We start from the raw sequence: 22474 nt of genomic DNA, 5'->3' as shown, positions 1-22474 counted from the left end.
TTTATAAATTAAGTAAAATAGGTTCCTTATATTTGTACATATGTAATGAGTTTTTTATATAAGTTCATAAAAGTTGAATTAATTCCTGGATTAAAACTTAGAAAAATATTCAGGCTATTGATCCTTATTAGCAAACTACCTATATGACAGCTACATAGATTCCATAAATCCATGAATCTCTCACCAAGCTCGGTAATTTTGAAGGAACTCTTGGGAATATTAAATAGTAAATAATCGTGAATTATAATTTATGACGGGACAGACAAAAGAAAAACACTTTTTCATGCGAGTATTATCTGCTGTGACAGAACATTTCCCCCATGTGAACGTATACGCCTGTTCCCTGTTTTTGTTGTTCATAGTGGGGTGTTATTTAAACATGTGTCTAGTTGCACATCTAACTTCAAATTTGCTTTTTTGTTTTGTTTTCTAACATGTAGAATTTCCTATATTCCTACATATTCAGATCTTTTAATCATTTCTCTCTAGAAGTCAGTTATATTTTATAATTTCTAGCTTTATTTTTGGTGAGTTGTTAAAAGGAAATCTTTAATCTTCCTGAAACTTATTTTGGTAGAATAGTGTTTGTAATTTAATATTTTCTCAAAGAGCCCATTTTCTCTAATTATCCATCTCTATAATTCTACTACACATGAATTTCTTATAAAGACTGCTTTTTGTCTCAGGGATATTTTATGTATCCAATGGTCCGTGGGCTTTTCACTGGTATCACATTATTCTAATGATTTCCTCTTTATCTTTTCTAAGGTGTTTTAGGTATTCTTGTCTGTTTATTTGTATTTTTCCAGATAGACTGATATTAACTTTATCAAGCTTCAAAATAGTTCTATTGGGACTATATTTAGAATTTACTTCAGATTATAAATGATTTTGGGGAGAACACTTTTTTAAAAAGATTTATTTATTTAAAAGTCAGAGTTACACAGAAAGAGGAGAGGCAGAGAGAGGCAGAGGGAGGCAGAGAGAGGCAGAGAGAGGCAGAGAGAGGCAGGGAGGGAGGGAGGGAGGGAGGGTCTTCCATCCGCTGATTCGCTCCCCAGATGGCCACAGCAGCCAGAGCTGTGCTGATCCAAAGCCAGGAGGCAGGAGCTTCTTCCGGGTCTCCCATGAGGTTGCAGGGGCCCAAGGACTTAGGCCATCTTCCATTGCTTTTCTAGGCCATAGCACAGAGCTGGATCGAAGTGGAGCAGATGGGACGCAAACTGGCACCCATATGGGATGCTGGCTTTTTATCCACCGGCTGCAATAATTTTTTTCTCTTTACAAGAGTTCCTTTACTTTTTTCCTCCTTTTCTTGTAATACTAGTGAAAAGCTATATTTTGGGATTGCTTTTTATTGAGTACTTTCTTATTTTTAAAATATAAATGCATTTAATTATTATGTATTTTCTAGCATTTCTTAAATTAATCAACTACAATTTCTTAATAGTTTATAAACTATTGGTTAAAATACTAGTGATAGTTTTACTAGTAGTAAATGATCCTTACACCTTTCAGGAAAAAAAATAACTATTAATTGCGGTGTGCCATTCCTTTAATATGATATCTAATCTAACATTCTTTTTTTTTTAGATATGAACTGTTTAGAATTCAGAGTTTTATCTAGATATTATACCTTTTAAATGTAGGATTCTCTAGTCTTACTGGAACTCAGGTGATATTTGTACAATTTTATCACATGTGTAGGTTCACGTGTCTACATTGTCAAGACACATTTCATGATACAGAGTCCTTCAGGTGCCCCCTAAACAACCACCTTCCCCTCCATCCTAGCTCCACTATCACAGTCGCTGTGATTTCAGCTACTCTGAGCCTCCTGTAAGTGGAATCGTATGCTAGTTGCTCTTGTGTGTCTGCCTTATTTCACTTAGCGGAAAATCTTAGGGTTCATTCACATTGCATCACATATTAAAGTTTCCCTCTTTTTAGGGCTGAATAATTGTCCACTAAATATATAACACATTTATTCATTCTTGTATGCCCTAGTTTTAACAAAAGAATGTCCATTTTGTTAACATAAAATTATTTTATTCAAATCCTGACTTATTTTGTCTACTTAATCTATCAAACTGATGGGTATAAAAATGTTTTCCTATTGTGGCTATATTTCTTCCATTTCATATTTATCTTTAGTTTTCTTTCATTTAATATAGTATGGTGTTATTTGTCTCATAAAAGATTATATTTGAATTCTTTATATTATTATCACTTAATATAAAATATTTGACCTCACTTAATGACTATGAACTTGGATTCTCCTTTGTATGATATTAATGCATTACCACTGATTTTTCTGTTATTATTTCCACACTATATTAATATTTATCCCTTCATTTTTAAAATTTCTGAATCACTTATTAGGAATGTCTTTTTATAAACTGGATCTGTTTGCTACCAGCTCTGAGGTGTTTTCCTTTTGATATGTAAGTTTATCCTATTTCCCCTATTGGCATAACTGTTATGCTTGGCTTTACTTTTGTTATCTTGTTTTTAATATTTCCATTTTCTTTGTGACTATTTTTGTATTTTGTGAGACAAACCATATTTTGTTTGATTTTATCTTTTGTAGGAATTTGGAAGAGAAAAATCTTGTTTTAATTGGCATAAACAGTTGTCTCTTAAGTGTGTCAAATAACTATATTTAGCCTTTGTTTTTCAAATCATCTGAGTTGACTCCACTTGCTCACAGCTGGAAGCTTAGCACAGCTTCCCTTCCCCTGCTCACCTCCCTCTTCTCACTTCCTCATCATTTTATTCCAGCCCAGGGATACTGACCCAGATTGTTATCATGCAACCATTCTGTTTTTATTATATATCTTATGCTGCTTCTATCTGGGATTTTAAAACTTTTAACAGCAATGATTTACTTATCTGTATTTGATTATCTTTGCCACCAGTCCTTTTTATGCTGTGCTAGCCCCACTTTTGACATATTGTTTTGGTTCCTTAGTGATCTTTCTGGACTGGCTTTTGATCAGGATGGACTGATAAGAATGACTAAAAGAGTAGGGTAAACTGTGATCTTGCACATGAGATGGCTTTTCTATTGTCTTTACTCACCAACAGCAAGTAGTCTGCCGACGGGACTTTTCTCTACAGCCTTTTCTGTCATGTCTGTAGTTGTTGCTCTGTGGATTTTTATAGTTCGGGTTATGGATGAAAAATTTGAAGTTTGTCTGATTTTTATTAGGTTGTAGGTAATTTTCTGTTATCATGGCTGCATACTGATAAGATTTTTAAAGTTTCTATTTAGACACTTCAAAATATATAGCTTTTTTATTCTTACTACAACTCAGAAAGTCCAACTAATCAGCCCATGTAAATATTTTAGATCAGTAAAGTTCATTTTAATATTTAATTAATATTCATTTTAATGAAAGTTAGCTTTTAATGTTTACTTATTACTGCTGTTCCTATTTCTGGCTGCTTCTTCAGCAATCTGTATAAATGATTCATCCAACAGAGATTTACTGAGTGCCAACTATGTGCCAGGCACTGTTCTTGGCCTGTGGGGTTTCATCAATGAGTAAAACAAACATTTCTGCTTTCAAGAAGCTTAAAATTCTGCCAGAAAAAACAGACAATAAACAATAAACCTAATGTGTAATTAGTAAACCTAATGTGTAAATTAGTAATGGTGGAATACATGGGTTAGGGACCTAGGGAAGTTTGTGGTATTAAATTGAGTGGGTGGGGTATGTTTCATAGAAAAGTATTTTTTTTTTTTTGCATTTTTCTACCTTCTCCTCCACTATTGAAATTGGGTCCTTTCTTTATGCTTTGGGGACTGTTTGCACACCTACCTATTCCATCAGTGGCTTGATTTTTCCATCACATCAGTTTTGCTATTTTATCCTGACACTAGGACCTTTTGCTTTCCCTTGCAATCTTAAAATGATGGTTTTCAGCCTGCTTTATTATGTCTATTTCATTTCAATTTTCTTTGTTTGTGGCCTCATCCTCTTGTTTGATAGGAGTCATGTGCTCCTTGTACCATTTTGTGGATGAGGAAGAGATACCTTTTAAACAAGTCTCTCTTTTCTGAAAAGTCTACCTTCTGAGAAAAAGATATACTGTTCTCAGATCAAGATTCTGTTTCCCCTGTGTGATAGCATCTCTTTATAGACTCCTTCTCCTTTAATTATTTATTTATTCCTTAGCAGGGGCTGTCTCACCATTGGTGCCTGAACCACACCCCTTCTCCGGAGGGCCATCTCCTTCAGCTCAGACTGGGCACTACTGTGAAGGCCTCCAGCCCTCTCTTCCAAAGCCATCTTTTTTCTCAGACCTCAAGATGATGAGTCAGGTACCAGTCTGTCCTTTGCCCTAGTCTTCCTGCAGTGACACAGGTCTGAGGTCTCTGCATCTCTCTGGGGGATGGCCATGCATTGAAACAGATGCGACAGCTTTTCCCAGTTCTACTTCCTACCACTGCACACAATGGCAGCAAAGGTTTTCACCTTTGAATATGCAGATAAAGCAAGAAGCATACTGGTCCATGTGAGGGCCAAGAGGATGACGCTGGTGTTTTGGAACCTATTCTGTCCAGCTGTGAAGGTGGCTTTGGCCTGCTGAGTTACCATCACATCACTTCTCAGTGAGTCGCGTTCCTGACTCCCTGTCTCCTGTGCAGTACATTCTTTCCCGGCTAGAGGGTTGAGCCTGTAGGATATAGCCAAACATGTTTTCTCCATGTATTTCCATCCTCATGGGCCTTGGCAAGAGGGTGTTCTTTTTTATTTCCCTGTCATGCCAGCCTTGAACTTAGCTGTGTTTTTGGGCATCTACCTGGGCATTAAAAGGAAGAATAGCAGAGACTACTAATCTGCCTTGACATCACCATGATCCCCACATCAACTTACTCTTCACATTGGCTTATGAAAGCATGAGGACAAGGCCAGTGTTATTATTGTTTAATGATAACCAAAGTGCAGCTTGGAGAGGGGAAGTGATATGACCTGCTCCTAATCGCTTACTTTGTATAGGACGGTCCAGTCCTCATGGATGTACACCCCACCCATCATATTTTTGTCTACTATCCTCCACGGTTCTTCTCTGACTATGGATTGTGATAATACCATTTCAATTGAAGTTTGCTTTCTCCAGCAGTTCAGGACATGGTATGCCTCTCAGAGGTTCTGCCTGCGAACTCTGAGCTTGTAAGTGTGTGTTCAATTTAAAAAACAGGTAAGACTGTGAGTGTGTTTGTGCATATGTTCACATGTCTAGTTTGTACTGTAAGTAAAAGTAAAATATAAGTCTTCTCATTCCAAAATTCTATTTATATATTTTCTTTTTTGTATGTAATACCCTATCACTAAGCAGAATGTGGTGGTGGTGGGGCGGGGGAGGTGTGGATTTCTTGACAGAAGTTCTCTAGCATACAATTCCAAAATGGAAGATGACCCTTGTGTGTGTCGGCTGTTGTGTTTCCACCTTAGTGTGATGACCAGCAGGTGTGAGTGTAGTATCCTCTAGTGTTTGTGCTATGGACAGGCGGAAATGATCACATTTGGAGCCTTGCCCTGCCACTGGGCTCCTCGTTGTCTGCCTCCTGGTGCAAGAGCTGAAGTCACAGCCACCCAAGGCTAAGCAAGTTGTTCACTGAGTGTGTGCTATTTGCATAATAAACACTGTCATTCTCATCATTAATTCCTAGTGGTGTCTTCTTGTATCTGAGTAAAGCAATCAACATAAACGTGGCTACTGAAGACTTCTGAGACCAGGTAGGTACCTCCCAGTTCTGATGAGATGCTCCTTCAGACCTTCTGTTCTGGGTCAGGTTTATTTCCCACCCCAGTTCCTATCAGCAAGTCCTCATGACACACAGCACTGCCTCCCCAGGGGAGGCCACATTCTGGCCAGGGTAGCTTTCTGCTACACAAAGCAGGTGTTTTACTCTCCATGAAATTCATCCCTGACTACAGACAGCTGGTCCTAGAATTCATTTCACTAGAGGACTTGTATTCGTGAACACATTTTTTTCTTCACACATTCAGAAGAGTCCAGGCTCTCAGGCACACTAAGGCACTTATGGGAGAGGGATCCATTGCTCCTGGGAAAAATGGTGTCTCATTGGCCCCATTAGCTTTGCAGATCCCCAGTCACAGAGAGGGCTGCTGGTTTTCATGACCATAAAATGGGGAGGGATTCTCTCTAGTGAAGTTTATAGAAAACTACACAATGACAATTCCTTAGAATTACTTGGCCTTCCCTACAAATACAATGAGACGACTGATGATTAACAGAATATACGCTCACATTAGCAAACAGCTAGGCTTCCAAAGCATGGCAGCAAAGGGCTGACTGGGTTAAGGACACACAGAGCCACATGCAGGCCAGGAAAATCACAAGGGCCCAGCACACCCCATCCCTGATAGGCTGTTTTAAGGAGAACTGAAGGGCTACTAGGGAAATCTAAACAAACAGACTAATAATGTCACTTCCATTAACCAACAATTTATTGCTTCAAAACTAGCACCTAAGGAGGAGGCAAATCCGGTTTCACGTTTCAAACCCAGTTTTAAAAAGATGAAGACATTGACTTCAACGGGGTGTGATTTTGCCTCCCAGGGGACATTTAGCATTGTCCCAACCAGGTGGATTGGGGGTGCCATCATCATCTAGGGGCAGAGGCCAGGGATACTGCTCAGCAATGCACAATGCAGCAGACATGCCCCTGCCCCAAATCCCCAATAGAATGCTGAGGCCGAGAGACTCTGATGTGGTTGTCATGGCCTCCCTCCGTCTCGGAGGCCCAACAGCCCATCTCTGAGCCCCACAGACCTTCCTCCCTGCCATGTTCCTCCTCACTTTCTCACGTCTTCTCCTTGGAAGACCAGAGAATTTCATCACAGCCCCGCACATTGGCCAGACTCACCTTTCCCTGCTGGTCTGTTTTGATCTCCCAGCCCCGGGGCAACTCCAGCCGAGTGTCAGCAAACATATTGATGAAATTCACCAAGTCCCGGTTGTGCTGGTAGCGTTCAAAATTGCGGGCGTCTCGGCGGACTTTGAGAATCATATGCTTTAAGCAGGTGCTACTGGTGAAGACTCGGTAGGCACTCTGAGACAGGTGCAGAGGATTGGGGTAGAAAGTGGGATGTTAGAAGAATCTTAGGCCACGTGCACTTTGAGCAGTTCAACAAGACTCAAATGTCGTTGCTACACAGCAAGTTATTATGAGCATGAGATCTTGCTCAAGAAGCCAGCACACATGGTCAACACACATAGATCTATCAGCCACCCTCACCCTGCCTGACTGCTTGGCAGCCTTGGAAACAGCTGTCCGCTGCCGTATCTCAGTGCTCTCCTCCCTGTCTCAGCTGCACCGGGTTCTCTTTAGCCTCCCTCGACCTTCCTGAGCATTGCTGCTCTGCTCCTCCATGGTTGGCTCCTTCTCCCCCCACTGCAGAGGTGGGGTGCTGGTACCCTCACCTGTCTCACATAGAGGAGCCTTGAGGATTTCGGGCTAGACTTCACAGGTCCATCAATTCTTTAAGTCCTATGTAAAAACTTGAGTTTACGTGTCTGGACAAGATGGGGGATGAGAAGAAGGGTTCAGAAGTGACACGTTCATGTCCGCAGGGCTGCGGTGTGTGTCTGTGTGTGGAAAGAGAGACTATGTGCAGCCTCAAGAAGGGTTGTCCTCGTGGCTCCCGCCTGTGCTCAGTGCTGAGACCCGAAGACATCAACATCTGCTCTACTTGTTCTTGCTTTGGCTTCCCTGCTGCAGACTTCTGCTAAAAACAGAACTCTTCCTCCTCCCTCAGCCACAACCCCCTCCCTGACTCAAACTTCTGCACCTGCTCACGGGACTCAGCACCTAACTGAGGTGCCCAGAGCAGAAATGACTCAGTCTTTCTCCAGGCCTCATCGTCCCCCTCCCACGTCACGGAGGACCCAGCGCTGCGACTCACTGAGAAACAGCTTCGACTTGAGCCCTTCCTTGCCGTGCTCCCTGACCCCTCCTTGGTCTGGCCTGGCTCATCTTTCACGTGAGCGTTGAATCAGCCTCTGGTCCTGGCCCTTCTAGCCTCTCCCCAGCACTGTCAGAGAAGACACTCCACGGAACCAGGTGGTCCTGCGGCAGACCATGGCGCATTCCTGTTGCATCCGGAAGCAGCCGTGCTCCCTCCCATGACTTCCACGGGTGCTCAGCCGCTGATTCCCCAGCACCTTCCCCTTCTGCTGCCCTTTACACCTGACTGTGTCACAGCCACAATCTTGATATCACATCTCTGTCCCTTGGCCTGGTGGCCTGCTGCTCCTGCAGCTCCTGCCACTCCCAGAGCACTTGGCCCTGTGACCGTTTCACACTCTAGCCTCACTCCACAAGACCAGGAGTGCTTACTGTGCAGACATCATCCGATCTGTCTTTGTGACTCTAGCACCTAGATCTGTGCCCAAACCACAGAGAATGTTTGTGGACAGAAAGAATTGATGAATATAGGGGCCGGCACTGTGGCGTAGCAGGTTAAGCTGCCGCCTGCAATGCCGGCATCCCATATGGGTGCCGGTTTGAGACCCAGCTGCTCCATTTCTGATCTAGCTCTCTGCTGTGGCCTGGGAAAGTGGTGGAGGATAGCCCAAGTACTTGGGCTCCTGCACCTGCATGGGAGACTCGGAAGAAGATCCTAGCTCCTGGCTTCGGATCTGCACAGCTCTGGCCATTACGGCCAGCTGGGGAGTGAACCAGCAGATGGAAGACCTCTCTCTCTCTAACTCTGACTTTCAAATAAATAAATAAATCTTTGAAAAAAAAAAAAAGAATTGAATATAGCAATATCATGCCACTGCTTTCTAGAAAACACCAAACCAAAAAACAGTGATGAAAACAGCACTTATGTAAAGTCACATCAAATTTAACTTACCATATTGGAAAGATTATCAGAAAGAAATGCAATGATTTATCTACAAGCAACCTACTTTAAGATTTTTTTTAGTGAAAATGATTTTATAAAATGACTTAGGCTGAAGAGAATTTGGTAGCTTTACAATCTTGCTCTTCTAAAACTGTAACAATAATCTAAATGTTTGTTGGTTCCCATGAAGCTAAGGAAAACCCAGAGAGGCCTTTCCAAATGCAGCCTTTTTGCTTTTGGGGAGACTCACAGATGGAAGTACTGGGCTGTCTTCTTTGATGCCTTGCCTGGGGTAAAACTCTGCCCTCTTTGCTCTATCAAGTGATTTTACATAGTTATGTTTTGGGCTTTGATGGAGCCAGGTCAGGGACCCCGTGCCTTTCAGAGCACTCACATAGTTGGCGTGCAGCACAGTGAAGAACTCGGGGTTGGTGATGAACTTGACCGCTGGAGACTGGAGCAGCAAGGTGATCTTCTGTGAGTTCACTGGAGAAAGCGAACCTTCTCTCCTGAGATCTGGAAAGAGCGAAGCAGAGCCACAGAGCACATGGGGAAAAGTCATTGGAAACACAGTTCTTCTCTCCCCCCATGGCAACAGCACACAGGCCTTCACCCACACAGCAGCCTGTTGCTTCTAGCAGTGATGTAACCAGGTGTCATAGCACTTTATTGAGAACCACTATTTCCTTGTAGTGTTCCTGTATAACTTCAGGTCTGAGAAATCTAACATCTCCTCTCATTTGTCCCAGTGACTTGTTTCCCTGACAAGTAGCTAATCACAGCTGTGAAAGATGGTTTGCAGAAGACTGCAGTTTTTCCCCTTCCTGTCTCCATACCCATTTGCAATGGGACTGTGCACTCCTCCCTCATGGAATCAGGGCTGGGCTTATGCCTTGTTGCAACCAATAGGGTAGAGCAGAAAGGGCAACACGTCAGTGCTGTGTATCTACACTGTCTCTCCTGTATCCCTGCCAGCACCCCAAGGCTAAGCATGGGCTAGCCTGCCACATGACAAGAAGACATGGGGAGTGGGGGCAAGCCGCCTGGGCTCAGGCCATCTCCCACCAGCTAGCCCGTAGCCCATACAACAGCTGGGACACATGTGTGATCTCAGCCGTATCCTGGGGAGCCACTCCTGGAGCTCAGCTACAGACCTGGGGGACCAATGAGTGGCTGGCTTGGAGTTTAAGTCATTAACCTTGGGGATGCTTTGGTACACTTAAACGCCAACTGAAACCATTCCAAACCCAGAAACATTTTATCTTCCTTTCCCTCATGTTTCCAATCAAAGAAACCAATGGCAGAAAAATCTCAACTAGTTAGCTTAGTTAGTATATCTGGTAAAGAGTGGCAATTACAATTTTTGTTAGAACTTTTGCATGGATTTGAAAAGAAGTCACAGGAAATTGTTAACTTTCTGTGTTGCCACAGAGAGCAGAGACCTCTGGGGACTAGAATTACAGAGTGTGCTGGCCTAGCCCATCCACTGGGCCGCCATCTTTCAGCAAATCACCTGCTATAGGTTAATTGAATTTAAAAGGAAAATTGGCTGTTAGGGTGTTACAATGGTACTCTTAAACCATTACGGGTATGAAACGTGGACGCCAGTCTCAGGCCTTTAGACGTTTCCTTGTCTGAGTTGTACCCAGGCAGATTCAAGAAGAAACCAAAGCAGGGGACCTCTACTGAGGAGGTGAAGCTGCTGTTGGATGGCGTGCACAGCCATAGGCCTCAGGATCCTTTGCCCCAGGTTTCTCCCCAGGGAGAACTGAATTCTTCCTAAATGCAAACTCAGTGTTGTCACATGGCTCATTTGAAATAGACAAGATTTGCATTGCATGTTTTGTTTATAAGGGGAAAATCCTCAGGACAACAACAAATGATTAAGCCACAGAAAAAGGTGCCTTGAACAAACATTATAGCAAAATCAGTCTCATCCCCAGAATTTGTGTGCTTTCCTTAGATGCCCAAGCAGTGGTGGTGGCTTTCCCCTCACCGTGAACCCACTTTTCCCTCTAAATTGCCTGGTGGGAATCTCAGCTCTTCTTTACTTTATGTTGTGGACACCGTGTCTCCTCCTCTGCCCTGGTCCTTTGCTGTTCCTTTGTTGTCTTTACACCAGGGTGCATTGCTATCCCACACACAGGTAGCGGGAGGGGCCTGTACACTCGGTCACACAGCCACTGGATGCCACCCCAGGACCTGGGTGCCCCTTCTCTAATACCTAAGCTGGACTGGGAAGATTCGGCCTCTGAGTCACTCCCTCCACCTCCTCCTGCAGGCCCTTGCTCACAGGTTTGGCTGCCAGAATCTTCTTCGGGCCTCTCTGTTGCAATGGTTCGCTGAATATTTTGATACCTTTGCATTAGAAAACAGAAAGGCAGGAGTTAATTATGGATTGCTTACTGGGGGACTGATGCTCTGAATCAGATAACTGGAGAAATCTGTAAAACGTTGTCTTGAATGCCAAAGAAATGCTTAAAATTCCCACAAGTTGACAAAAACACTCAGCAAGACAAGAATCTCTAGATTATTTGACTTCATTTTGTTTGATAAAATATGATGAGTTTCAAGTATGGTGACTAAAAAAAATCAACACAAATAATAACCAATCATGCAAAACAGCCTGTGCTCTACATTACAGAAAATCAAGCTAAGTCTTGATAAGCAATGGTTGTAGGAAGTAAATGAAAATGGTACAACTAACCACCAGGAGGAGAGTCACGGAGAAGGAGGCAGGGTGCTTTGCAGTAGCCCCAGTAGTATTTTGGATGCTATTACTTGGGCAACAAGCTTTATAACAACAACCAGACCAGCATCAGGTTCACCTATAGGACCTGTTAAAAGACTCAGCCCACAGTCTCTAACTCAGTGTGTCTGAGGCAGGGCCTGAGTATTTTCATTTTTGAGTAGTTCCCAAGAGACATGATGCTGCTGGCCCAGGAATCAACTTTGAGAACTGCTGCTCTGGGTCATGGACAGCTGCTGAAAAAGAGGGACCGGCCCATGTGCACTTAGGATGATCACTCTGGCAGGTGAGTGTCAAGGCACCACGTGGGACACCTGCATCCCATACCAGAGTGCCTGGGCTGTGGTTGTCCCTGCACTTCTGACCCAACTTCCAGCTAACGTGTGCCCTGGGAGTTAGCAGCTGATGGCTCCCACCCATGAGGGAGACCTAGATAGAGTTCCTAGTTCCTGGCTTCAACCTGGCCCAGACCTGGCTGTTTTGTTTGGAGAGTGAACCAGCTGATTGACAACCACTCTTTGTCTCGATTTCTGTTGCTATGATTTTCAAATAAATTAAAATATGCCTAAGTCTCCTTGTCCTCGACAGCTGCTCTATGTCATGTTCCCCTGGAGGCAAGGGTCCAGCTGTCCAGTTTCTTTGGCTCTGTGTTCCTTCCTCTGAGTAGCCCCTTGTGCCCTTCCTAATAAAGCTTCCCTTTGGCCTAAGATCTCAGCCTACTAGGCCACATGACCAGGATTCAGTTTCCCTTGTTGTCAAGACAGGAGGGGAACCAGATAAGCGGACATTTCAAGAGAAACAGTGTCAGAACTGGTGGTAAGTCTACAAGTAAACTCAACAGGATTGGGGATCTGACTCTGTCAGGACTGAGGAAGAGGGAGGACACAATTGGGAATTCAGTTTCTGCTTGGAGCAGGCAGGTGGAGGTGCCAGCACTGAAAAGGAGCTCAGAGGATGGGCAGTGGGGAGAGAGGGAGGGGAGGTGTGGGTGTGGTGTGCACATGTTGCTACAGAGGTTCCTAAGGTCACACAAGTCACACCATCCAGGGGAGTGTGCCTTAAGGGGTCTTGTGCTCTAGTTTGCGAGGGAGAGCTGGGGGGAGGGTTGACATGTCGGAGTAGGAGGGCCAGAATCCAAAGCCAGGAATAACCAGGTCTCCACATGTGGCCTATGGTCAGGTGAGGGCGGAGACTCTGCACTGCACAGATGAGGTTCTGAAGACCAGCGCCCCTACAGAGGAAGGTGTTCCCTGTGCGTTCTCCACACCCACTGCAAGACACTTTCCAGGGTGATTGTCAAAATCACAAAAAATAAAGCAATCCCTTTGTCTTCTTTTCTAACGAGCTCTTTAGGCAGCATTTTTTACATCTAGGGTTGAGAAGCACTGGTCTAAGGGCTCCCTAAGTTTTATTTAATGCAGGAGCTTCCTTTCCCTGTAGCAGCTGCTGTAGGCATTTCCACAGAAGGTCTCTTACAACAAAATGGGGAAGGGGCGGGGAAAAGAGCAGAGAGGAAAGGGAGTTTGAGAGAGCAGTATCTGTTTATTTCGTGCCCGGGGAGGGAGGCTGTGCAGCATGTGGCCCTCTGGGACAGTTTCTCTGCTGGTACTCAGGCAGTGTGGCATGCTGGAGGCAGAGTGGGTGGTTAGAAGCTGCCTGGGTGGTCATCCTGGCCAGTGGTAATCTGGGCCTGCTGGAAACTCTGGAACCCACCAGTGGGATGATTCTTCAGTGCTCTGGGGCAGACTGCACTTTCCCCAAATAACCTCACAGCACCTTTTGTCCTGCATGCTCTACCAGAATCTTTTTTTTTTTTTTTTTTTTTTTTTTTACAGGCAGAGTGGACAGTGAGAGAGAGAGAGGCAGAGAGAGAAAGGTCTTCCTTTGCCATTGGTTCACTCTCCAATGGCCGCCGCGGCTGGTGCACCGTGCTGATCCGATGGCAGGAGCCAGGTGCTTTTCCTGGTCTCCCATGGGGTGCAGGGCCCAAGGACTTGGGCCACAGCAGAGAGCTGGCCTTCTTCCAGAATCTTACTACTCTCCTTTTAAGAGGTGGACTCAAAGTTCCCTCTTCTTTGGCCTGGGAAGATCTTGGGTCGACCTTGGCTGTCACAGTATAGGTGGCAGTTGGATTGGAACCCCTTGGCCATATCCACCTAGAAAGTCCCTGGGCAGGTGATATTCCCAGCCAAAGCCGGCTCAACCTTAGGAGACCCTGTCTCCAGCCCCAGCTACCTCCAACTGCAACCATGAGCAGTCCTGAGCAAACACTGCCTAGTGGGGCCACTAGAGCCATGAGAAATGATGTTAACACTTGTCCCTGTTTTATGTCACTATATTTGGACAAGAGTTGGACAACTGTCAAGTTGTGGCCTCTCTTTTCCTTTCTGATGTGCGGTGGTCACAGCAAAGAATTCTCTTGAGTACACAGGATCTTATATACGGATGACAGTGTCAGCAGTGTCGCAGCCTGCTTCCTCTGTCCTCAGTTGGACGCTGGTTATCTCATGCTTCCCTGGGTCAACACCCTCAAACATCAGGGACTAGAGCTCATCCCTGACTTTTGCTGAGTTGCAGGGGCCGCTTGGGGAAGCTGGGCACACAGTGGTTTGTGAAAGGATCCCTGAGTGAGGGCTGTCCCCTGCAGCCTCAGAGGCTCATCCGGCTTTAAGGAGAGAGAAAGTCAGAGAGCTGCTTCTCTTCTGTTTCAAGAGTTATCCATCAATGCTCCCTCCACTTTTTTTTTTTTTTTTGCAGCAAAAAGTTAGACATTTACAGCACATAAAGGGTTCACAGAGATTTGTAACTGGACACATGCAAACTAACCAACCAAATAGAACAATAAAAGAACTCAAGAACAGACAATCACATGAGTGGAGCTACAGTTATTAAAGAAAATTTATGCAAAACTTTGATGCTTCCTCCAAGAAGTAGAAGGTCAGCACTGGCAAATGGCAGAAGCACCTGCTAAATCAGCACAAAGAAACAAAAGATAAAATGGAAGCAAAGCTACTGTTGGCAGAGTGAGCCTGTAGAACCACTCTAGAAAACAGGTATTGATAGAAAACACCCAAATCACATTTATCTCCTTTGACCTGCTCTTTTGGAAAGAGAACCCTAAGGAAGCACTATTATAAAGATAATCTTAATATTTAACAGTCCCTCAGCAGTCTTATCAAAAATAGTGATAAAAGCAATAAGAAAAACATTTATCAACAGGCTAAATCCAGTTAACTTAATTACAGCCATTTAATGGAATACTATACAAGCATTTAAATGTTAAACAGAGGATTATGCTGCAGTATGAAAATGCTCATAGTGTAGCAAGTTAAAAAAATCACTGTAAAACTACATAAGGTTACTTCAAAAAGTTCATAGAAAATGGAATTAAAACACATGCTATTTTCATGCAAAAAGTTTAGAAATTCACACCCAAGTTTTCCTTAATATGCAGCTTCATAAACTTTTGGAAGATCCTTCATATGCATGGATCTTTTGCACCAAAATAAACTGATCATTTAATTCCATTTTCTGCCAACTTTTTTATGAAGCCTCTCCATATATTATCATTATAACTATGTGAGAATTGTGCATACCTGTGGAAATTTAGGATCAATACATTTCTTTTAGAAAGGTAAATTGTTTGGGTAGTAGAACTGTATGCCATTTTTTTCTATTTAAAATATTTATTTCCCTTAATATTCTAATAATTTTAAAAAAACAAAACTTTGGTTGATTATTTAAAATAAGATACATACTTATATTTTCAGCTGGTCAATACCTGTGAAAGTAGAGTTAATTAATTCTGGATATTCTGAAAGTATAGGAATGAACTTGTAACAAACTTGTACTGATTCCTATTGAACTTGCCACACACACTAGATGCTGGGAAGCGTGGGGATACCAGAAGGAAAAGGCAGGAAGGTAAGACTCTCATAGAGGTTGCATTCATGAGGCTCCAGAGGCTGAGGTCTGGATCACGGGGAGGATTCTGGGAAGGTGTCAGAGGGAAGAAGACACTTGAGTTAAGCTACAGGATGAGGAGACATGTTCCAGCTGGGAGGCAGACAGGAAGGGACTTGCGCACAATGGAGCCGTGAAGGCCTGGGAGAGTGCGCCATATCTGGGGCATGGTGGAGTGTGAACAGGGTCCCTGTAGCTGACTACACAGCTTTCAAGTTGCTAGTGTGCTCCCTGCTCTTCCCAGCATGCATCTTGCACAAACATATCTGAACTTCACAACCATCCAGCAAGGAGTCAGGAAGACTCCTTCTGGCAACACTGGAAAATATTTCCATTTTTCTGGAAGACAGTGATCATTGTAAATTTCTCCTGGTAACTGCAAGGTATCACAAACAAACAAACAAACAATGACCTGTATGTGTTACCACATGGCGGACAGATGAAAGACTCCCAGGATGTGTTCTGTAGCTGCTTGCTGCCCAATTATAGAAAACTTCAAATGTGAGAAATCCGTGGGTTAATAGAATTGTTGAAAAGCCTACACACTTATCTGAGGGGATGTGGCACTTCCTAAGTAGATTTTTTTTTTCACAAGAAATAAACACTTCCTCAAGTCACAAAATTCCTTTTCTTTCTGTCTACCCAGATGGATGCTGCAAACACAACTTTGTATTCAGCGAAGTCCAGGTATCTCACCCAGCATGTTCAGTTCCACTGGAGGTCACAGGAACTCACGCATGGAAGGCTGCAAAAGTTCTTTGGAGGCCTTCTTTGCAATGGATTTGACCTAATACTTATGTGACACAATCTGAACACCATGGATTTGCACGGATTTTTATGACGTAGAGCAATGTGCTTTCTTCTACTCCAGATTTCCTGTCCTGTTTTGCTTAATATTCAAAAAGCATCTCTTGTTGACTTAGCTTGATGATACTATTTCTCAACCTGCTAAACAATTTCATCCCATCTGTACTGGCAAGACAAACCTAGAGTCTAACTTCTGCCCAAGGAACTGCAACAGGGTCTCTATGAAATGAGCTGGCTGGGTTCTCTACATTTTTAGTAGTAGATTTGTTGCCATCATCATGAGAGGGTTCTCCTACAGATTTTGGTGTGGTCCTAATAGAGCTGGAACTTTGAAGTTCTTCTTTGCAAAATATGCTGCATATGAAATATTTTTATGGAGGCTGGCATTGTGGTATAACAGGTTAAGCTGCCACCTACAATGCTGGCATCTCATATGGGAGCTGGTTCACGTCCCAGCTGCTCCACTTCTTATCCAGCTTCCTGATAATATGTTGGGAAAGCAGTAGAAGACAGCCCAAGTCCCTGGGCCCCTGCACCTGTGTGGGAGACCTGAATTAAGCTCCTGGCTCCTGACTTCAGCCTGGCCCAGCCTTGGACATTGTGGCCATCTGGGGAGTGAACCAGCAGATGGAAGACCTTTCTCTCTCTCCCCCCTCTCTCTCTTTGAAACTCTGCTTTTGAAATAAATAAGATAAATCTTTTTTAAAAAATATAATCCTTTATGGTTCTTATTAATAATTTAAACTCTAAGCAGCTGATGGGGGAAAATGCATGCAAATGTTTTCCAAATGTTCAACAATAAAAAATGTTCTGGTGACCTTCACCAAATGCATGTTTCTCTGTGTACACCAATAAAATGTAGCTCCATTTTCTTGTCTCTGTTTTTCATAAGATTAAAATTTCCAACTCTTTTCTTTCTGGCTGATACAGCTACATTTCAGTGACATCTGACTATCAATCAGTGTGATCTATTGTCCCTGCGTTTTGTTCGTTTTAGTTCCTCTCACCGTTTCCTTCACCTTCATTTTTGACATGTAAACAAGAGGACATGTGGCTGTAATTGCAACTGAAGGCTGCAGCTTGCATTCCTGAAGACTGAAAGTATCTGGAAACCACCTTTCTGGTCTTACAAGAAAAAGATCCCTGGGACGATGTGCTATACTTGCTTAAAGGATGGATTTTATTGTTTAGGGTTTCATGTGCCATCCCTTACATGGTAAATGGTGAGGGTTTCGTTTTTAAACAAAACACTTCTCAAAAAAAAAAGTTCTTGAATATTTATTTTTCTAAGATTAAGGCCTTTTAATGTTTACTATTGGGGTGGGTCTTCAGTGCCGTGGGTTAAGTCACTGCCCGAGATTTCCACAGCTCCTATCAGAGAGCCTGTGTTTGAGCCCTGTCTGTTTTCCAGTCAGGCTTCTTGCTAATGCGTATCTTGGTAGGGAGCAGGTGATTGTTCAAAGTAGTTGGGTTCCTGCCACCAACGTGGGAAAGTTGGATTGAGTTTCTGGCTCCTAGCTCTGGCCAGGTCCAGTACTGGCTGTTGTGGGCATTTGGGGGAATAAACCAGCAAATCGGAAATCTCTCTTTCTTCCTCTCTTTCAAATACATAAAATGAATAGATAAAAATAATCTAAAATACTACTATGAATGGATATGTAACAATTATGATGATCAGGGCAGAAATGTACACAGTGATTTAAGAAACATTTTTTTGGCGGCGCCACGGCTCACTAGGCTAATCCTCCACCTGCGGTGCCGGCACACCGGGTTCTAGTCCTGGTTGGGGCACCAGTCCTGTCCCGGTTGCTCCTCTTTCTGTCCAGCTCTCTGCTGTGGCCCGGGAGTGCAGTGGAGGATGGCCCAAGTCCTTGGGCCCTGCACCTGCATGGGAGACCAGGAGAAGCACCTGGCTCCTGGCTTCGGATCATCGCGGTGCACTGGCTGCAGTGGGCCTGCTGCAGCAGCCATTAAGGGATGAACCAACAGAAAAGGAAGACCTTTCTCTCTGTTTCTCTCTCACTGTCCACTCTGCCTGTCAAAAAAAAAAAAAAAACAAAAAACAAAAAAACAAAAACAACTTTTTTTTTTCCTGCAGGCAGCCTTCAGTATTCTTATGGAACCTGTCCTTTGAATGTTCTTCACTGTTTGAACTCCATAGCGATTTGAGATTGTTATGATGGACATGGACTAGTTTGTCAGAAGAAAGGTGTCTTTTTGAATATTTTTGCATAGCATTTCTGGAAGGCTCATGAGTTGCTAAGATCCTTGGTAAATATACTGGGGGAGGCGGGGGCATAGGCTCCTGGTTAAGAACTCCTGTTTTCCAGCCTGGAGCATGGACAAGTTCAGAGCAGTCCTCACCTTTAAATGACACTTCAGCTAACCTTATCGCCTGCTACCAAATTCTAAATCTCCTTATGCAGGTATGTACTATGAACAAGTTTCTTAAGATAGTTATTTACTTAGCACCCTCCTACAACCTGAGCAGCAAAGTTTAAGAGGAGTTTCCTTAGCTGTCACTCTCCTGTCACTGTGATTTATAGGAGCTCATTGCATACGGATCACCAACCGCCTGTTGAGTTGCTCCATCTGCTGGATGGACCCAGATCTCCGCATCCCATCTGGGGTGGCTGCTGCTGTCGGACGCTGCCAGGTGGTCGTGCGGTTCACATGGTCCACGTAAAAGACCCGCCCGTGGCTGTCAATTCGAGCTTCCCAGTCTAGTGTTTAACAAAAAGGCAAGAGGAAAAATCAAAGACAACGACAGACCCCTGGGAAACAGATACCACTACCAGGTCTTCTGTAGGTAGAACTCACCGTTGGTTTGCTGCCGAAGGTTGGACACCACCCTTACTACCTACCATGGTTTCACGAGCATGGAATCAAGCATTCCAGAAACGAGCTTTTGGTTTCAGATTTTCTGCTATACCATTTTAAACAGTAATTGTGGTTCCTTGGCTATGACCTATGTTAAAACTCTAGTGATGTGTAGAGAAAAATCTAATAAGTTCTTTCTTTAATGACAGTTGTGGAAGATTGGGCATGTCCTGTGTTTAGAGCTAACACTAATGCTAGAGAACCTTCTCTTTTCTAAATCTACTGGAATTAGTAGAGAGAACAGTGGTCCTCACGTTAAAACCAGCTTTACTTTTAGTCCTAAATACCGTGCCTACAACTTCAGATGATTTCTAAGACTTAATAAATTTACTTGATTGCTTTCTCTCTTGAAAGGGTGAATAGAAGAATTTGATACTGACAGTTCCAACATATCCGTTTGAGAAACTGTAAATCCACAGTGTATATTTGATTACCTGTGGCTGCCAAATATTTCTGACTAAATCAACCAACTCAATAAACACTACTAATAAACACCGAAACTTTTTAATAGCTCTTTGTTGGTAAGTAACCATTCCAAACAGTAGAGGGAGCCCAAGATAAAGATAAGTTCCTTTGCTTCCCAGGTTAAGCACAAAAAACAAAACTAAAAGGTAGAAGCGTAGATGATCCACTACATAACACATGTAGTGACCAGGTACAGTGAGGTACATGAAAAAATCCTCAAAACTTAAAGAGCTGGAAGTAAAGTGTTCATATCTCAGCTTAACATATGGGAGCAATGTTTGCTGTAAAGATGCACAAAGCTTTTAGAATTCACATGTAAAAACATGGTGGAAATAGCAGCATCATGATAAAGTTATGCCGAAAATGTATTAGAGCAAAATAAAAAAAGCAAAAATGATTGTCAAGGGGGAAAAACCCAGCCTGTTACATGAGGAAAGCTATAGCTTTGGGGAGTAGGTCAGATATTAACAATTCCGTTGAAAACTTACCATTCAGGTAATGACATAGCAACTTCCAAATTTTTAATGAAAAATATACTTGATATTTTTTGATACCTATGTGTGTGGTTTATCTGTTTGTGAACATTATAGGCTGTGTCTGATCTGAGGGATTGCCAAATAATTTCCAGTGGAAATTAAAATACCAAACACTAAATTTAATTTATAGACAAATTGAAGGAAAAATGTGAGTACATAAATAGGTTTTAGGAGATTTTGAGTAAAATTGATTTAGAGTAAAACTGGAAATAGCCAATTGTTGCTATTTAATTCAACTGAAAAAAAGAAAAACAACCTTCTTTTAGCACTGAGTATGAACTGGAAACTATGGTAGTGCTGAGTGATATATATCCCTGTCCTATGGGGGCTATAGGAAGAGCTTCACAGACAAAGCTGATGTCTCACAAAATCTCTAAGGGAAAAGCCTAGAGGACGAAGCCAAGAAGCCCTATTTCCAAATCCCTCATAGAAATGCAGACAGACTCCCTTATCAATATATTAAACATCTGCAGTGTGCAGTGCTAATTATACACTACTTTTGAAAAATTACATACTCTTTAAATATTCAGGAAAAATAGGTAAGTATAATTAGAAATTATAAGTGTGCTTTCTGAAATGTTATTTTTTTTGTTATATTTATTGTGCTTTCTAGATTGTTATATGTTTTTCATAAGGTCCAAGAATAGTGGAAAGCCACGTAATGTATATTTAGTTATTACATTAACAAAAACCTGGAAAATTATGTATTTTGAAAAACTTTAGCAAATGCAATACGATGATTAAAGTCTAGACCTGTCTCTTTGATCGAGAAACACATCTGCTTGCTTTCTTGGTGTCACTATCTGGATGAATTTCAAATATGAAATGATCAGAATTAAGCTTCAGATCTTTCCTACTAAACCTGGCTCTACTCATAGCCTTCCTTCCTATTTTAGTTGGGCTAACACCATCCTGCCAGGATAAAGCTCCTGGGTCACTCTTGATTGCTATCTTTCTCTAACATCCATTATCATCTATTATCGAATCTATTATCAAATACACCTTCAAAATATGTATCCAGGATCTGACCATGTCGCACCATCTCCACTGCTCCCACCCTGGCTCAAGCTGCAACCATTTCTGTCCTAGGTCACTGGAGTCTTCTGTTGGATCTTGAGCGCCTGTCCTTTCTCCTCAAAATCCTTTTTCTACATAGCAACTAGGGAAAACCTTTCAAAATTTAAGTCAGACAATGTCACTCCTCTGCTTAAAGCCCCGCACTGTGGTGGGTGTTTGGTTTAGTGTTAAGATGCCACTTGGCATCCCTGCATTCCATATCAGAGTATCTGGGCTTGGGTCCTGGCTGTGAGGCTGATTCCAGCTTCCTCCTTGTGCACATTCTCAGAGGTAGTAGGTGATGGTTCAAGTACTTGATTCCCTTCCACTCACGTGGGAGATCTGGATTGAGTTATTTGTTCCTGGCCTCAGTCTGGCCCAGTCCCAGCTGTTGTGGGCATTTGTGGTACAAACCAGTGAGTGGGAGATCTCTATCTCTTTTAAATAAAAAGTAAATAAGTAAAATCTTTAAGAAAACCCCACAGTCTTGCACTGCCCCCTTTCATCCAGCGTAAAAACTAAAGCCCATGATTGATCTGTAAGGCCCTAGTGATCTGGGTTCTGCTATCTTCCTAACTTCATCACCTCTTGCTTTCTCCCTTCCTCAGTCTGCTGTAGATGCCCTGGTCTCCTATTCCTTAAACCTGCCATGGTGTTTCCACCTAGGGACTGGCAGTGGCTCTTGCCTTTACCTGCAAAGCTCTTCTTGCCTAACACTTCTATAAATAACTCCCAATTCTATAAATATCCCTTCCAGTATTGCCTTCCCAGTGAAACCTGCTTTGATCACTCTGTTTGAAAATGCCAACCAGCCACCACCTCCTATACAAAGTCCTATTCTGCTATACTTTTATATTTCCATTCACTTGTCACCAACTAGTATGTACACTAATTCCTTTGCTATTTTTTTGTTTGTTATCTCTCTAGTGTTTGCTTGAGGGCAGGGATCTGTTTTGCTTACTTAACACAGTATCTAGTACACAGTACACAGTAAGCATTCAGCAAATATGTCTTCAATGAATGACTAGCAGCAATGAAATCACTCATGTACTAGGTGAAAGTATCTTTAACAAGTCCATCAGTAGAATTTCCTAACAGCTTTCTAATATTTTTCAAGGTTGTGGGGCTGGAAA

General features: G+C 42.8%; 1 protein-coding gene across 7 annotated transcripts in view; it reads right to left on the bottom strand.

Moving 5' to 3' along the window:
* Positions 1-22474, bottom strand: part of HECW1 (HECT, C2 and WW domain containing E3 ubiquitin protein ligase 1) — a 408266-nt gene that overhangs the window by 87055 nt on the left and 298737 nt on the right. For all 7 annotated transcript variants that reach the window (XM_051852912.3, XM_089315664.1, XM_051852913.3 and 4 more), the window contains 4 exons: positions 18977-19127; positions 11110-11243; positions 9280-9401; positions 6902-7087 (listed from right to left, as the gene is read on the bottom strand). In XM_051852912.3, the coding sequence (XP_051708872.2) occupies positions 6902-7087; positions 9280-9401; positions 11110-11243; positions 18977-19127 (593 nt within the window). The remainder of the gene's footprint in view (positions 1-6901; positions 7088-9279; positions 9402-11109; positions 11244-18976; positions 19128-22474) is intronic.

The sequence above is a fragment of the Oryctolagus cuniculus genome, chromosome 16 (assembly GCF_051225735.1).
Source record: "Oryctolagus cuniculus isolate XC-2025 breed Fujian yellow rabbit chromosome 16, ASM5122573v1, whole genome shotgun sequence".
NCBI lineage: Eukaryota > Metazoa > Chordata > Mammalia > Lagomorpha > Leporidae > Oryctolagus > Oryctolagus cuniculus.
Note: the sequence above shows the minus strand (reverse complement) of the source record. Positions and strands in the feature narration are given on the sequence as shown.